Genomic DNA, 18,890 nt, shown 5'->3' on the forward strand with positions numbered 1-18,890 from the left:
TTATCAAGGTCGCTGAGATGCAGCCACTGAGCCAAGCTCTGGATCTATGGGTAACAGGGGGTCTGGACGCTTGCCTTTGTCCACCATTCACTGTCAGCTTTCATTACAGCTTCCCTCAAGACAGTTGAGCGTGTGTGCCCACACATTTACAAGTATGTGTGTGCGTGTTTTGCTGGTGGCGTGGTGAACGAGAGAGAGGGGAGAAGGAGGAGTGTGTCGACAGAACTGTAGAAAGTGATCACACACATACATACGCACATGTGATGCAATGGTATAGCGGCCAAGAGCGCTGTAACAGGGAGGGCAGTGTTTGTATCGACATGCCATTCATACTTGGGCCCTTTTGGCCGACACTCCACACACATTCACACACACTTGTAGGCATATGTGGAAGTGCTGAGACACATGCTCCCTCTACACACTCACGCACACACGCACACACACACACACACACACACACACACACACACACACAGAGTAAGGGTTGGCTGGTGTCCCTCTCCAGCCAGGCCTGGGGAAAGCGTTGTTAACTGGGCATTCCCTCTGACAGCTGCAGCAGCTCACTCCTCCCACACACACACACACACACAGACACACACACACAAACACACAGAGTCAGAGGGCATTCCTTTGACGGCATCGGGTTTTAGGCCCACGGCCCTTTAAGAGCTCAGCTGCGTGCCTTACGCATCACAGCTCTGTTAGGATATCATGTTCCTGTTTGTAGACTCTGGCTCTCCTCTCTGTCTGTCTGCTGGCTCTATTGCATAGAGTTGGCTCCAGCTCCTCCAGCCACATAGAAATTCAATAAAACATATTAACATTCACAGTCCTGCTATTTGCACTATTCTCATTTAGGTACAGAGTCAAAACAAAGGAAACTCCAGAGGGAAATCCTAGGCTGTGGTTGTAATCCTAGGTGTAGGCTTATAGTGTAGCTGTGTTGTGGTGAAGTGCATTTCCTGGCAGACGGAACAAACCAAGTTATCTATTAGAGGGCCAGACAAATTGGACTCATTGTTCTGAGCAGAATGTTCTGAGCCATTGGTTTTTTTTCCTCCACACTTTATTAACCCCTTCAGACCCACCCACTGCCATAGAAACAAAATTGTATGCCAATGAAAAGTTTTACTTCTGCCCAGTAACTAAATAGACTGAACAATAAATGCAACTTATAAGCAGTGTGCAAACTATACCATGGCTTTTAGGGGGAGTTTACCGGTACTTAATTACTTAATAGTTGCAAAGAAACACTCATAGCTGCAACCATGTATGCTTACTTGCTAAATGTCAGCACATCCATTATTTAATAATCAGTTAATGACATACAGACAGAACATCGATAATAGCCTGCTTTTACACATGATTCATGATGATAGAGATACATAAAAATAGAAATATGTGGCAAAATATAGCATAATGTCTGCATTTTAGTGTTAGTATTATGATTGTCAGACTCCCCAGGAGACAAGCATGGCAGACAAAATATGAATGCAGAATGCAGACCTCAAAGTCTTTAAATTCTTTAAATTCAAAGTTAATTTTAAGATTTTTCCAACCTGAAGAAAACAGGGTTTCTATTAAAATTGAATGTCCATCCTATCATATTCCAACATACAAGTTTTTTTTATTGTCATTTACAATGCAGGGCTGTATAATGAAATTTAGATATAGTTCCTTTTATACTAGTTACAATACAAATAAAACTTGATTGATAAGTCATTAAAAAAATACTAATTTGAATGATGAAGTGCAATTTCTATCTTAAAACATGTCTTTACAACTAATAGTCATTTACATTGTACTTGAGAGATCATTGAGGGGTGACCCTCATTTATAATGACATCCAGTCAACAGAGAAAACTTAAAAAATATAAAAACAATACCACAATTAGCTAATAGAAAGCTCAACTTTCTGATGAGGGAAGATACATTTGATTTATTTAGATACTTAAAATGTAAAATAAATACAGTTGTGTAAAATGCCCTTAGAGTTTGCCGTTAATTATTTTATTGATAAATTAAAGCAATTTAAATAAGTACAGGTATGTGAAACAATTACAAGTTGGTTGGGAGACTTACATTTCGAAAAATGTCCAAAAGGTACAAGTGTATTGATTTTAAGGAGGTGCTGTATTTTTCTCAGTTTAGTTATTAAGTCATATTCACCTTTAGAGTGCCCCAAAGAGGATGCTGAACTTATAAATGCAGATATTCCAGAGATGTGTGATTTAGCGCGTGAGGAGTTGAATTCTGTAAATATTTGAAAAGACCCAGAGGAGAGGTATAAGACACATGCATATTTTCTCACTGACTTCACGGAAGAACAGATAAAGTGGAGAGGTTCCTTAGTTTGGTCCCAGACATCTGAATTACTGGCCACATTTCTGATTTGGCATCTCAACGTTTTTTCAGCGTGTCAAATAAGTATCAGGCTGCTTTCTTTGATGGTAAAATGGTTTGAAGTTGATGACTGACAGAAAAAAGTGAAATGCATCCAAATGGTGCTATCAGAATCCTAATTGGCCTTAAATCAGCTGTAAAATAGATTATGACTACAGTGACAAAATGGCTAAAAAGACTTATTACTTATTGTCACTTTTGAATACAATTTGTATTAAAAGAAAATCATTATCTTAACTGGACATGAAAAAAATATATTGATGGAACATGATATACGTGATATTTTGATTCAGGCTCATTTCACCCCCCCAGTGAAAAATACCCTGAAGGGGTTAATGACTTCTTATGAGGCGACTTTTATTTTCCACAATCGCCATCATAAAAATGATCCACTAAATTTAGATTAGTTTAACCATAACATAATGCCCTCTGTGATATGCGCGGGTCAGAACCTCGGCACAACATCTGCTGTTTCCTTTATTTTTACTAAACCCCGCAATTCCTCAAGCTGACCTTTACATTGTCTCATTTTCACTTAAAGCAGCATAAAGATACATTAATTTAGTATTTGGGAAATCTTGTTTTTTATATGAAGCTCCTAATAGATGTTAACTGCAGAAGAAGACTGTTGGTCAGTCATTTTTGTCATTTTAAATGCTGCCCTTTCATGTCCATGGCTCTTGCTGTATCTTCCATTTTATACTAGGAGGTTTTACCTATTTATTTTAGGCCTCTTCATACCCTAGTATAAGTTACAACAAGCTAAGTTCAACCCAGTGTTAAAAATATTGTCCAAAGGCTCATTCTCCCGTTTCTCTCTTTTGTGCCCTCTATCTCTCCGTTCTCCTCTCGGGACTTCCCTTTTTTCCTCTCTCCCCACACACCTCCTCTTTTCTGCAGTCCCTTATCTTTGACGAGGTGGACCTATCGGATGCCAGCGTTGCAGAGTCCAGCACAAAGAATGTCAACAACAGCTTCACAGTGAGTGCATCTCACAGTCTTAACACACACACACACACATGCACACGCACACGCACACACACACATGCACACACACACTCACGCTGGGTTTCAGTGAAGGAATCACAGGGAGAGGCACGTGAGACTAAATGTGTCACAGTATATCACTGGTGAGTGTAGAACCACATGAACATCTGGTATGCAATCTAGATCTCCATGTCAGTGCAATGCTGTGATAATTCAATATATTCAGATTCACATTCATAATGCAGACTTTCTTTCTTTCTTTATTGTTTGTTTTTGTTTGGTTTAACAAATTTTACCGCTGGGGATCAATGAAGTATTTCTGATTCTCATTCTGATTGATTCAAGAGTTTTAGGTTTGGATGACTTTCTGAAGCAACAGATATGGTATGGTAACACTTAGGGAAGTGGCTAATGAGTGAGCCAATCAGAATGTGTTAATTTGTTACAGCATCTGTAAATGCAGGACCCCGTGCAGATTTGGTTTTATGTCACCAAAAAAACAGGATTTGCCCTTCAAAGATAATAATTCACCCAGCATATTGTACACCTGAAAATGTCAGTCCTAATTATATTTCAGATGATATTTTAATACATTTCCCAGCATTACTCCTTATGTTCTTGTCACATGCTGCACGTCATGGCACATCTATTGGGAGAAAACAAGCAATGTCCCTGTGAATGGATGCTTGTTCGAGAAAGAAATGAGCAGATGAGCTGGATGTGTGGGAGGTGGAGGGAAATGAGCACGGGTATTATGAGCAGCGAGGACGAAAACAGACAGTGAAAGAGCTAGTAGAGCCCTGTCCTTTCTATAAATGTCTCTCCTCTCCCCGGGTGTTGCTATATTTAGAAACAAGGAGGAGGAGGAGGTTGGCAGGAGAGCAGCACCCAGAGGAGAGTGTGCAGCTATTTTTAGCAACGCCTTGACATGCTTCACTGAATGCCTGGGATGGCTTAACGACTGCCATATTCATAAATGAGATTATGTGTGCCCACTGCATGTGTGCACAGTGTGTGTTTATTGCATGGCTGAAAAACATGCTGCGATAAAGGTTTGGAGGTGAGTTTGACATGCCCTCATGAGCATCAGAATCCCACTAGGATGGTGAGAGGGAGGGGAGAGTGAGGGAGAAGGGGGGAGAGAGGGCAAGACAAAAAAAATACAAACAGGAAAGTAAGGACAATGTAGAGTTGAGAAATATATGTACAGACAGTGGGAAAAAAGATAAATAATCTATGGGGAACTACTGCAGAGTGACGAAGAGAAAGACGCAGCAAGGTAGTGCAGCAGAGGAAATCCTGGAGTGATGTCACAGCAGCGCTAACTGCACTCGCACACATACCCCCGGGGGAAAAGAGAAAGAGAGGGGTAGAGCGAGGTCGAGGCACAAGCAAGCATCGAGGAGCGGGAGAGGAGAGACGGATGCAGAGGAAGAGTGAGGGAGAGTGGAGAGAAAATGAAGACAGCACAGCGGCGACTTACTGAGAAGGAGTAGTGACACATTAAACCAAAGGTAACGTGACGTGCCGGATGGTAGCTCACCTGCGGCGCCTACGCACACGTGCCAATCTCTGTAAAGCATCAAGCCAGACACAGTCATGCACACCGACAGGGGGAGACCAGGCTTCACCAAACAGGTTGTGTGATCACGACTGAGGGGGGAGACCACTGCAGAGGATGCATTGCAGGGCTTCGCTCTGACCGTGCAGACTAAACCAGCCTCTGTCTCGTGTCTGTCTAGCTGTCTTTGTCTGTCTGCCTGGTCTCCTGTCTGTCTGTATGTCGGTGTGTCTGCTGAGGATGAGAGCTGCTGCCGGCGTCCGCTATGCAGGTTGGTGGTTGGACGCTTTGAATGAGCGACTGACTCTGAGATGTTTGGCTCACTCATGTAGGAGCTTTGCAGATGTGCGCTCAGGGTGCGCAGCATGCATGCTTTTGTTTTCACATAGTGGGTACCAAGGACTCCCTCAGGAATCTGGATCTACCAGCAGCATGGGGCAAACTTAAATGTCACTAGAATTGAATTATAGTTAGAGAAGGGAATAATTTAACTCTCACTCATTTTCTCCAGTGCATTGTACAGTGTAGACAGTTTTGAGTGGTTAATTATTCAGCAACTAAACTACTATGTGCATGCATTTTCCATGACTGCTAATGACACATAGGTGTGAAAATATATGCGTGTGTATGCATATGTTGGCATAAAATGTACGTGACCACCTGATCCCCTCTTGTGCTGTTGCGTAAGCCGCTGTTTCTCTTGCATATTGAAAAGGCGTGTGAATATACGATGAGGCAGCGTCGCTGTAGCGCGGAGAGGGAGCACCTTGAAGTCCACGTGAGGGAGAGAGCTCAGCCCAACCCGACCCCTAAATTCATTACAGACTCTGCAGGGACGCACCGCCTCTCTCACTGACTCACTCACGCTTATTGGATTGGCTCGCTTATTACCATCCTCTTTAAATCTTCAAAATGAATCTCAAGGAAATTCAGATCGGCTTTGAATTGTGCACTTGCATCGGCGGCGCACCGGCACTCTGATTTGTTTTGTAGTTAATATTGTACACTGTTTACGCAAAGCTGCAGCTGATTGTGTGTTGTGGGGAGTGAGCAGCTGTGTTTCACCCACTCTGCTATTGTGCTCCAGGTGGGGTACAGGATCTGTGCACTACTGACTCCAATCTTGGGCGTGTGTGTGTAAAAAGTGATGGGTGTCACTAATATTCAGTTGGTGGCTGCCTCTATAAGAACTAATGAGGCCTATGATTACATGTTGTCATCGTTTAGAGATACTGATCAAAGAGCCACTTCTTGTTGTCACTTGTCATTACACACACACATCTGATGTGTTCAGCTCTGAAGGTCAGTCATCAAGAGAGGTTTTCCACACTTGAGGGATACCTAGAGCCATTTTAGGAAACAGCCGTTCCTGTTTCCCCTGGCAACCAATCTTATCACTACCCGCTTCCAGACATGAGACACACACACACATACAAAGACACGCGGACACAGTACACCAGCACAGAGGCAGGATGATCTATGTCCAAAGGGATCGATTTGCACATGTGCATGCGCATACACACACACCAATGCACAAATGGACACTCACTCAAATCCCTGCAGTTGCTGGTGGAAAACTGTATTTTGATTAACAACTGAGAAAAGCCGACAATTCTCTGAAAGAGTAAGCAGGAGAAAGAGAGCGAGTACAACAGATTTACTCTTGTTTTACACGCTGAAGGATTGTAAACGGCTGATTGGTTGAGAGTTAAACATGTACTGCAAACACACACACTCTAAAGCACCTGAGGGAACTCTCACAACACACATTCAGTCATTTAGGAGTGGTGGTCTTCACTTGTTTCAAAAGAGGAGATTTGGTGTTTGTTATGATTTGGCGCCCCCAGTTGCAATAGCATTATGGTAGATGCAGCTTTTTATTTCACCAAGCTCTCAACAACCACTGAAAGCCGGACATATTTACTCTTGTCCAGCATTTTCTCTCTCCCTTATTGTCCTAGCTTAGTCTTTCAACATCCTCTTAGGTCCCTATCCCTCTCCCGCTGCTGGTTACATTGCCCACCCGCCCGGCTCTGGTTCTGGCACAACACTGATGTCTCTCTCTGTCAGCATTAACCCCCTTCCCAGTCCTGATAATTTCCTCCTCCCCCAGTCCAAAGCTCCCGTGCTACCAGTGTAAACACCAAAACTCTCCCCCGGTGCTCTGAGCACCCAGTCCCGGACGTCCAGGGAAGTATGGCTAAGCTAACTAGTTAACAGAATCTCCATTTGGCAGCAGTTACTTTACTGTGCATCAGGAAACTGTAAATCACAGAGAGTAGAGGCACAGCAGCCTGGAGGACACCAGAGGGAAAACCAGAACACATTTTCCCCATAAAGTATGATTCAGTTTCACCAAAATCAGTGGCGTAGTTGTTGGTGTGTGACTTGCTGCCGTAAAGCATTACACACTTGTCCCAACCTGGAGCCAAAAGTTACACAGTGCAAGTTGAGGTTGAGAGTGGGAATGACAGAAACACCATTCACCCTATAACAACTCAGTGTAGCATCACAATTATTTTAAGGTTAGAATTTTAAGGTAGAAAAGTTACAGAATGGGACATTAAACTGTATTATGGTTCCATACCACATGTCTTTTGGAGATGTTTCCTCATATAAAGTGATGAAAAAAAACAAAAGCCAATAGGTTGCATTGTGGTTTTGCCCTGCAGTCTGTTCCAGATGGGATAATCACTTTGATAATGATCTCTGAAGTTATCTATTTAATAATGTAGATAACATCTATCTAACATCTATATAACGTCTAGAATGTTGATGTTGTTGTTGGCAGCACGTGGCTGTAAACCTGATGGCTAGCCTTCAAACAGAAAGGAAAGGAGTGTTACAGCAAATGCATCCTAAACTCCCCAACATACACTTGCACTTATGCACGTTACACACAGTGCACACGTGCACTCGCAGTGTTGTGGGTGTTTGTTGTGCACCTGCTGTTTGTTCCACACCTCATAAAAGCCTCAGGTGCTGCTGGTCTAAACAGGCCTGTGGACGGAGAGAGGGAGGAGAGATTAGTCTCTTGAAAAAAAACTAATTTACTTCATCACAGAATCAGAATCACAGTGGGTTGCACAGTTACACTTTTACAGTTACAACTTATTGCCAGAATGGGTGTAATTCAAGAATAGAAGGAGCCTCTGCAGCAGCTGAATGTATGGCGTCAAATTATGGCGAATAGTTGGTCTGAAGTGGTGTGTCAAAAAATCGATGAGCACTTAGGAAGAATAAGAAACAACTGCAGAGTAATACCATCCAATGTTTTACATTTTCATTCACAAAAATGTTGTGACGTACTGTAATACTTATTGATTATTACTGTCAGTCTTCTTTCTTTTGAAAAAATGTGTTTCTTCTTAGGGATGCATTACATAGGAGGAGGGTATAGAAATCTTTATGAGTAGCCACTGCTTCTAAATTGTCATATTCAGCTGTCCGCTGCAGCAAAGAAAAATGTATGTGAAATGTAATACAGGTAGATATAAGTTATATAATCTGACAAACTGCAGCCAGGTTGAAACAGTTGAGTGGGAGACCAAAGAGTGGTAACATCACTTCAAGTAAGGAAGCCTCAGTAAAAGTTAAGAATAATGAAAACACCTCAGTGACGGCAAGAAAAAATACTGCAGTAAATTAAAAGATGCATTTAAAGTGACTTTAGAGAAGCTCTCAGTTCAGCTTCACTACAACACCAGACAAGAGAGCAGCGTATGTTTTTCATCAGCTGTACACCCTTAACAGCCCACAGCAGGGGGCTGTTAAGGGTGTCACGTGATTGGAGCAGCCAGTTCATTACTTATTAGAGGCCCTATAGACTGTTATTTACAGGAAAACATTTCCAAAATTGTAAAAGGTCTCCCTAATTGATCACTGATAATTTTGTTAAGCTGATAACATTACACTATTCAGCTAATGCTTCCTGTCATATAGTTGCGGAAAGGCGACAGTAGAGCCCTGCACAGGACTGTTTTCTTAATCCCATTTTTGCACGATTTCTGACCATTACCAGCCGCTCTTGCTATGTCCCTTTACATCCACATAGTTCCAACAGTGTCTTCTCTTCAGCCAGTATTTCAGGTTCAGTACTTTTGCACTATGTTGCTTTCCAGTCTTCCAGGATCTTTTTGATTTTTTAGGGGGCCTTTATTGCCTTTAATTGATAGTGACAGCTGTAGAATGACAGGGAAGGGGGGAGAGAGGGGGGATGACACAAAGCAAAGGGACTCAGCAATTGCAAATGGGGCGCCAGCTCTACCAGGTGAGCTACCAGGGTGCCCCGACTTCCAGGATCTTAAACTGTCCTGTTTCAGATCTTAATGAGCTAGGCTGCAGCTGGGCTCGTTTACGTCGGCTGTCTCCAAAAGCCTCACTAGATTAAGAATTGTAGTGACACAAAAAAAAAATGTGTTGAGATCTGGTTGGTTTAGTAAATATCTCTCAAAGTTCAAATTGATTAAAGGTCCAGTGTGTAACATTTAGGAGGATCTATTGGCAGAAATGGAATATAATGTACGTATAATGAATGTTTTCATTAGTGTATAATCACCTGAAAATAATAATCATTGTGTTTTTGTTACCTTAGAATGAGTTTATATCTACAGTGGGAGCTGGTTTCACAGCATGCTACACGCTTGGAAGGAGAGCAGGATTCAGTTGGTTGCAATCTGCAACTTAACCCCTAGATGCCACTAAATCCTACACACTGGTCCTTTAAATCGTTGCAGGTTTTTTCATTTTTTTTTTCATGTTATCTGATGCCACTCAAATCAAACAACAACAACAAGCTGTGTCGAACTTCACATTCAGAGGACATTGAAAGGACATCTGTGTTTAGGTGTTCGGTAACCTGTGCAAGACTGGCCACAGGTAGAAACATCAGCATCACTGCTAGCATATGAATATTGATTAGTGTGATATTGCCCACATGTGTGTGAGTGGGTGTGTTTGTGCAAACTCCTTTCTCTCTCTGAGGTGAACAGCGATGTTCCGGACACGGTGAGAGAGAGAGAGACAAAGAGAAAGAAGAGATGAGGGAGCATAAATAAGTGATGGGATGTTGAAAGGGTGCTGTATGTCTGTAGGGTTATCTACAGGGAGACTGTCCTTTAAACACACATACACACACTCACACACAGAGAGAGGAGGGGGATGGGGGGGCTCTTAGCCTTTACTGAGGCGCTTCGCCTGTCAGTACATATCTGCCTCAAAGCAACATGAAGAGCTAAGACCGAGATGAAAAAAATGCTGGAGCGGAGGAAAAGACTAACTCCAGAAGGTGTTAGGGGGTGAGTGAGCTAGAGTTGATGAGAGAGAGACAGAAAGAGGGAGGGAGGGAGGGGGCTTGTCATCCTTTCTCTCCCTTAAAGACGGAGCTGAACGATCTCTCCTCTCAGTGGCACCGCAGGGCTGAGGAGGAAAGCACTGGAAACATTTTTCTCTCTCGCTTTAGCTACAGTGTCTGTCTCACTCACTCACCCCTGCACACATCCCTCACTCTCCCTCCAGGTGATCACTCCGTTCCGTAGGCTCATCCTCTGTGCCGAGAACAGAAAAGAGATGGAGGACTGGATCAGTTCGCTGAAGTCCGTCCAGTCCAGAGAACATTACGAGGTAAGAATCCCTTTTTTCCAAATCAACACACAGACAGAACCGTGCGAGTTTGTATGTGTGTGTGTGTGTGTGTGTGTGTGTGTGTGTGTGTGTGTGTGGTGGGGAGGGGGGGAAGAGGGATGGGGATTGTTAAGAGATAGTGCCGCAGGAAATAGATAGGCAATAGATCTGTGTGGCAAATCCTCTTTTGGAGATTTGGACAGTGATGCATTCTACCCGAGGATGCTCCTGGAAGTGAATGTATCCTGTTAGTGTGGTTTGGTTACAGAAATAAGTCCACATAGACTAGTCGTGAGCCCAGATGGGTGTGTAAAGTGTAGCAGGAATAAAAGTTGCATGCTGTGTGGCATAATATACAGTAACACTGAAGGCAACTGGGGATTTAGGAAGTTGTTAATGCAGGAACACACATGGACCCACATTTACAGTAACAGGTGTACAACTCTATAGTCGGAGGCACAGTAAAGCAGTAGAATCAACACACACACAGACACATGTTGACCGTCACAAAGCACATGTCGGAATTCGTAACATCCCAGTTCCTTTCCCCCTTACGACTGATAAAAACACACAAAGCAGTGTTTTGTCTGCTGTCCAGCCACTTCACCACAACACTCATTTTAATTGAAGGCATTGTTTCTGGGAGAATCTAGAAAACAGGCAACAGCATGACTGCCGACTTATGTGCCAATTTTTCTAATCCAACCAGCCATAAACGTTCAGAATGTTCCACGGTCAGCGAAAGTAAATCTGGGCTGTGTGTTGACAGTGGTGGCTCGTGGCCAGCGCAGGGAGAATGCAGCACTGCATTTTAATGGCTTTGATTTGGGAGGGAAATCTTATATAAGACCCCATCCCCTCGCCCCCTTACTGCACTGCAATGCAGCAGCACCCCCAGAGCTCACACACCACAGGGTACATACATGTGCGCACATGAAACGTGCACGCGCCCTCACCATGGATGTCTTGGTGAGTGTCCCACTTTCATAAGCACCTGTTACAATTCTACTTATGAAAGAGAAACTGTATCCAGGGCTGCGCCAACTACTGCAGACGCAACGCCCACACTTGTACAGTACTCGCATTAGCTCGCTGTCCACAGTGGGCTCTCTCCGTACACTGATGTGGAGAGAAGTATCCAATTTTCCTGACCAGGTGTTACTTTTATAAAATCATGGAGCAGCAGAGCGCTAATGACTGTCAGCTAGTAGAGTCCTCATGTACGTCCTGCTGTCTTCTTTCCTTATGCCAGGTAGTGAGGCTCGTACAGAGCAGTAAGACCAGACATTATGGGGGGGAAGTGAATTATTATGATTAGGGCAATACATACAGGAATGAATGAACTTGTTGAAAACATGTTGACTTGTGTTTATTGCTGGAAACCAAGGCTGCAAATAATGATTATTTTCATGATTGATAAAAATCAATTTCTCGATTAATCCATTAGTTGTTTGGGTCATCAAATGTCAGAAAAGGGTGAAAAATAGTTATCCCTTTTTCCCAAAGCCCAAGGTGACGTTCTCAAATGTCTTGTTTTGTACTAGGACTGCTTGATATGGTAAAAACATCATATTATCATTTTTTTGACAGATACAGAATGATTCACAATTAGTGTATGGATGATTATTTCTGTATCACAAATAAAGCTGCAGCGGCCTAGGGTTCGAATCCGACCTGCGGCCCTTTGCTGCATGTCATCCCCCCTTTCCTGTCTGTCTTCACCTGTCACTATCCAATAAAGGGCCAAAAAAAATACTTTAAAAAAAAGGGTGAAATTACAGAATTTAGATTTTTTTTTTCTTAATGACTTAAAAAATGGATTATCAAAACAGTTAGCAATTAATTTAATAGTTGACAACTAATGAATTAATCGACTAATTGTTGCAGCTCTCCTGGAAACAGGTAGACAAATGTTTTGCATTTTTTTAATTTTCATGTTCAGCTTGCAATTAGACTGAAAACAGCCAGTAATGGTAATATGCAGTCATATTTCATATGTTATATTTTATTATCATATAGTGCACTGTGCTTGCCTTTCTGTGACTGTCATCCCAGTGCTGCCAACCTGTTTTAACCTCTCCTTTGTCAGACGGCACAGTTTAATGTGGAACATTTCTCAGGGATGCACAACTGGTACGCCTGCTCCCATGCACGGCCCACCTTTTGCAACGTCTGTAAAGATAGCTTATCTGGCGTCACGTCTCACGGCCTCTCCTGTGAAGGTAGGTAGCACACACTGCACACGCTTTACTGTCAAACACATGAATGCTAATTTGCGGATTTGTTGTTGACGTATATACACACAGTGTTTTCTTACATAACACCATTTTAATCCATGGCCAGTTTTGAAGCAGCTCTCACTCGTTTTTACATTTCATTACTGGCTCATAGATTCCTCCTCTCTGTTTAAAGAGCAGACATACTGTTGCGTTGCAGCAGATCATTTCAGGCTGCAAGCACTGCGATCTGGCAGGTCTATACCTACTCTGAGAAGGTATATATGTTGCATAATGACTTGTGAGTCATTTAAGTGAGAACACTTTTTGTTTAAATGTCTGCCTTAGTGGAGCAGGTTGGATATACTGGAGCCAGCATGAGTCTTTGAAATGCTCTGGGCTGTGGAGTGGGGTGTCCATCAAACTGTTAGCTTGAAGTAGAGCTTCCATTAACACTGCACATACTTATGAATTATATGTCAGCCTGTATCAATAAGCCTTTATGTCACACTGGCATTAGATAAGCATGGACTCAAGCTATTTGAATTTTTATTTTAGTAATTTCACGTCTCTCCATTTACCCATAAAAAACTGTTAATGGAACCTGTGAATGACGCCACATCTCCTCACCTCATCTGTGAAAGAACAGTTGGGGTGTTAAGGGGAAGGAGGTTGACAACATTTTTTTTGCTTTCCGTTATCTGGTGTGAAATGTCAGTGACAGGCAGCAGACCTTAATGAGCACCATCTGCATATCCTCCCGTTCTAATTATGCTAACGTTCCCCTGTGAGTGCGTGCGCGTGTACGTCTGCACGCATCACAGTCCATCCTGTAGATGTGTGCTTGGTTTAAGAGCCTCTCCACTCAGTGCTTATTATCTTCTACAATGTGGCCCTCTCATATCCAGAAGGCAATAGGAATAGACATAGAGAGACGGAGAGAAAGAGGAAAGACTAAAGCTTATGATCTAAATCCTGCTCCACACATAAACACTCTAAGTCCCGCCCCTTTTCACTCTGCTCCAATCACAGCTGAGCAAGCCTCGGTCAGAACCTCGGTCAGCTTCCTCCTCTCCTGTACGTGTATGCTATGTGCTAGGCTAATCTATGTTGAAAAGACAACTACATTTATTTTGAAGATGGTTAAAAGACAAAAGTCACATCTTAAGTTAGCAAATGGTAGCAATACTTTCTAGCTAGTTATATCTGATAACTATTGTTAGCTAAACATTAGCTAATGAGCTAAATGCTAGCTCATTAGCTAACTAACGATTCATTGAAATTGGCCAGGAAAGGACACGGTTGACCGAGGTTCAAGGGTCATTTGAAATTGCACAGCCTTCATCAAAACATGGAGTCAAGACTTAAAGTAGACACAAAGCCTCATAAAGATTCCCTCCCACATTTCTTTCAATGTAGTTTTAGTAACACATTTACCATTAAACATACAGTATGTCATTTCTGCCACTAGGCCAAAACAAAAATCAATCTTTATATGACAATGTGAAGTTGTGTAGGATCACAGGAGTTGTCGTCTTTATTGTGAAACCACCATTGCTCTAGTTTGGTTATGTAGTCACGTTCACTAACTTCCTTCGTCACTTTCTGACATATCCCGTTTTTACCCAGAAGTTACAGCCACTAGAGGAAAGTAGAAAAGGTATCGCTACATGAGTAAATCATTATTTCTATTAGTTTCTATTGCAGATTTAAGTAGCGGAAATTCCTCAGATACTGCCTACACTTAACCCTCAGCCTAGCCCTCAAACAGGACCCTGCTACTTGACTCTCTGACTCAGGGTTTAACCTGAACCAGGCCATACAACAATGATAGCGAAAAGAAAGGTAAAGTAGTATACTCATATTAAGAAATAATACTATATATATTCTTGTAATGCTCATGTATCAGATTGGTACATGGTATTGGCCGATACACAAAGTTCAGGAATCAGGAAAGAAAAATGGAATTGAAACATCACTAATGATGTAAGTACACAACTCAACAAAGTATATAACATAGGTCTAGTGTTTATTATTATGTTCTACGTAAATGTCACTATACATAGAACTGTGTATTTGCAATAAACTTGATTACTGATACTGATTAATAAATAGCACCCAGATGAAGCTATAGATATACATTGAGCGCAGAAGTTGTTTGTTACAATCCATAAGCCTACTGAGAGACAGTGATAAAGGGATGATCGATAGAAAGTGATAGAAAGAGAAAAAAACACAGAAGAGAACAGGAGAGCGTCTCTATTAAAAGTCGAGAGCAACCAGCCACACAGTTTCCCCAGCAATCAACGCAGCTTAAATTTCCCTTCGATTTTCTGCACAGGACGGGCGGCGGGGATTGATTTGTGCTACCCAGCCACAAACACACATAGACAAACCCTTCTGCTTTTTCTGTCTCTATTTCACCCTCACACAATGTTTTCTTCCAGTCTGTTTTGTGAATGCTCAGGGTATAGCCTGGCCATTAACAGGCAGTGGTATCATGTCCTCTGAATTCCCTTAATGTTCTGCTAATGCTCTCTAACAGCCTTTAGCGGTAGACAAGATTGAAACATCAATTGTTGCTCCCGGATATGACTTTGACTTAGTTTGTATATCTGTGTAGAGTGCCTAATGACCAGATTGTGTGTGTGTGTGTGTGTGTGTGTGTGTGTGTGTGTGTGTGTGTGTGTGTGTGTGTGTGTGTGTGTTTGTGTGTGTGCAAGGGTGGAGTGGCTAGAAGCAAAGTTCCCTGGTGTACAGACATTATTCATGAGTCCGCTAAGTGCCTCATCCTTGATGGAGGAAAAGGCGAGAGCAATCTCCATCTTTATAGGAAGCATTCATGTTTTATTTACGTTACATTTTCCTTATTCAGAGCAACCTGCATTAAGCACATTAATCAAGTAAAATGTGACATTTCTTAATTTCCTGGCACTACAGTGGCTGGCTTCTTATACAGTGTGAACTGATGTACATGACACAAGTTTCACTTGCAGGACAGGAAATAAACACTTTTTTTCAAGGAACAGTTAAACTACAAGGAGTTTTTAACCAGTTCCGAAACCACAAAACAAACAAGACAATCAGTGAGAAGATTGGCTATGTCTATATAGTTATTCTTAATGCCTGCTAACATGTTGGATTCGGTCATATTCCCTTTGAAATCAATTAAAGAAAGACGACAGAAACACATGCATCTATGTGCATTATGTGAGTCACTGTCACCAGAGGCTGTACAGATGTAATCCAGACAGCACAGAAGGTAGCTTTTAATGCAAATCTGGATCAACCTGTTCTGTGTGGTCCAGGGTTTGGGTCTTTCTTAGCCTGGCTGTAGACTTCCTGTTGCTGGTTAGAGATAAATGGATTGAGACCTATGATGTGGAGCTAAGTCCTCACGCTTGGCTTCTGATACGTAAGTGCAAAACAGGCTTAGGGAGGTTAGTAATTACGCCCCCTGACATCTCATTAGGACTCCATCCATTAACACACACTGTAGTTTGCCGGGTGTGTCTGTTTGTGAATCATGCATCAGGGTTGAGAACATTTTTAAATTACCTCAGTATCTGATAATGGGCATTAACTAAAAGCCATTCCCATCACACCATTAGAAATTAATGTATTTTAGAATGAAATACTATTCCATGTAGTCAAAAACAGTTGATAACTATTTACTGTAATACAATGTATGTTTAGGTTTTATTCTTTTTAAGTGCATCCATCTGAGTAATGTTAACTGCTGTTAAAGGTAGAAAACACTGTCAGATTGATATGTGTGTTTGTGTTTTTCAGTGTGCAAATTCAAAGCCCATAAACGCTGCGCAGTCAGAGCCACTAACAACTGTAAATGGACCACCCTGGCTTCCATAGGGAAGGATATAATTGAGGATGAGGATGGGGTAGGTTTCTTTTTCTTGAAATCCATTCTTTTTTGAAAGGCATCCATGTATTGAGAGAGTTTATCTTTGAGGCTGCCCAAAGTGAGGCCCATGGGCCAAAGTTGGCCTGTTTTAAGATTAATTTTGGGCCGCTTGATGTTTCTAGTCAAAGAAAACAAAATATTAATTTAAATTATTACATTGCTGTTTCATGCAGTTATTTTCGTGAGTTAAAAATGCTCTTTAAATATGTAGGATCCCTAATCATAAATTGTTTGTTTTTTTTAATCTGAGCACAGCAGGCAGAGTAACACTTCAGTTGAGTAGTCAGTCAGTTAAGGGATCCTTGTGCAATTTTGCATCTTAACAATACAACTTAACAAGGTGTTTCGGCCTAGCTTAGTTAAGTTATAGTTTTGGCCCACTAAAGGAAAATGTTTGGGAACCTTATTAGCCTTGTTTTATATAGAAAGTGGTTAAGATAACTGGCAAGAAAAAAAATCTTGGATAATACTGAACACTGACTGTATTGTTTGCCCAGGGTCAACAGAGAAAAGGGCTCCTAAAAGAAACTATGAAAGAAGACAGCATATAAGTGTTGCATTTCTTCAACTGTGTGTTTGTGTGTGTGTGTGTGTGTGTGTGTGTGTGTGTGTGTGTGTGTGTGTGTGTGTGTGTGTGTGTGTGTTGAACCTCCAGATTGCCATGCCTCACCAGTGGTTGGAAGGCAACCTGCCTGTCAGTGCCAAGTGTGCCGTGTGTGATAAGACATGTGGCAGCGTGCTGAGACTGCAGGACTGGCGCTGCCTCTGGTGCAAAGCTATGGTAAGACATCTGTCACATGGATAAATTGTAAATTCCTGAATTACATTGGCATTTACAAGAAGACGATTATTTGAATCATAATGAGAACATTTAAGTCAACAAAAGGCATAATCTCAGCATTGAATGTGCTTTAATAGTCATATTTCAAAATGACCAAACTGTGTTGTTCATCGTTTGCAGTATTTAAGCTTGTAACTGCAACCGTTTGATAGCATGCTGGCAGCCACAGTTAGGTAATAACATTTCATGAACATATGCCAGTCATATTGGCATGGATTTGCCAGGATTTTGGCTAATGGTGGTCTGGGCTACCTTTCTTAGCCTGCTGCCACAGTGACCCGGAAGATTATTTATTAGAGCTGTTCCCCACTTAAAATATTTGTAGTCGACTAGCAGTTGTTAATTAAAGCCAATAGTTGACTAGTCGTCAGGATACAAATGAACTCAATTACAATTGCTACAAACTCACTCCTCTCTCTTTATGCCTCTCCTGTCCCTGCTTGAATCCGCTGTGTCTAGTCCTGGTCGGAGCCGCTGTAAATCACCTGGTCTCAGATAGAGCCGGAGGTTGCGTTCGGTCCCGGCTGTGGTCACTGGGAGGTCACTGGGCTGGCTCCGTTGCTCGCTCGCCCCACTCTGGCTACGATGCTCTTTCTGGCCCCGGTCCGGGTACAGTCAGCTGACCGCTATCTAGCTAGTGGCAGCAGTGAGTACAGTTGGGCAGTCACAGCGATTGCAGCATTGCTGTAAGAAAGAGAAAAAGTCCATGTTGCAATAGTCCTGATACTTTCGTCCCGGTGACACGGCACAGCTCATCATTGTAAACACAGAGTCTGCGTACTCTTGTCCTGCGCTCTGTCAGATCAGAGGATCTGAGATGTTGATGGAGGTATGTGGGCACAACAGTCTCTGTTTTACCGTTGATTGGCCAACCTGAGTCACATTTCGTCAGGACTATCAGCCAGGAGCTGAGTCTTAAAACTCCTGATCAAATCGTTTTAAAAAATTTTGGCTCAGCCCAAATCCAGTCAGACATCATACAATGATGTTTTCAGCAATAGACAAAAGAAACAGAAATGTAGCAAAGCAACTACTAACCACTGCATCTGCATGTGCAGCTGTTGCCATGGCAAAAAGTACATCCATATAAGAAAAAAAGATGATGAAGTCTGGAATCTTCCATACATGTTGTATTGTATTTTCTGTGGTTCTTCTAGGTGCACACAGCCTGTATGGACCTATATCCTCGCAAGTGTCCTCTAGGTCAGTGCAAAGTCTCCATCATCCCCCCTACCGCGCTCAACAGCATCGACTCAGACGGTAGGCCCCACACACACACACACACACACACACACACACACACACACACACACACACACACACACACACACACACACA

General features: G+C 42.3%; 1 protein-coding gene and 1 long non-coding RNA gene across 12 annotated transcripts in view; one reads left to right on the forward strand and one right to left on the reverse strand.

Moving 5' to 3' along the window:
* The window catches only part of LOC127365400 (uncharacterized), a 177,316-nt gene that overhangs the window by 115,911 nt on the left and 42,515 nt on the right, over window positions 1-18,890 (reverse strand). The gene's annotated exons all lie outside the window — the stretch shown is intronic.
* The window catches only part of dgkh (diacylglycerol kinase, eta), a 58,320-nt gene that overhangs the window by 12,572 nt on the left and 26,858 nt on the right, over window positions 1-18,890 (forward strand). For 9 of the 10 annotated variants that reach the window (XM_051403201.1, XM_051403197.1, XM_051403195.1 and 6 more), the window contains 6 exons: window positions 3,304-3,384; window positions 10,469-10,573; window positions 12,663-12,795; window positions 16,582-16,688; window positions 17,367-17,492; window positions 18,710-18,812. In XM_051403201.1, coding sequence (XP_051259161.1) covers window positions 3,304-3,384; window positions 10,469-10,573; window positions 12,663-12,795; window positions 16,582-16,688; window positions 17,367-17,492; window positions 18,710-18,812 — 655 coding nt within the window. Of the gene's footprint in view, window positions 1-3,303; window positions 3,385-4,782; window positions 4,905-10,468; window positions 10,574-12,662; window positions 12,796-16,581; window positions 16,689-17,366; window positions 17,493-18,709; window positions 18,813-18,890 lie in introns of those variants that run through there. The other variant, XM_051403200.1, reaches the window with a different exon arrangement.

This window comes from Dicentrarchus labrax, unplaced genomic scaffold, assembly GCF_905237075.1.
Source record: "Dicentrarchus labrax unplaced genomic scaffold, dlabrax2021, whole genome shotgun sequence".
In the NCBI taxonomy this organism is placed as follows: domain Eukaryota; kingdom Metazoa; phylum Chordata; class Actinopteri; family Moronidae; genus Dicentrarchus; species Dicentrarchus labrax.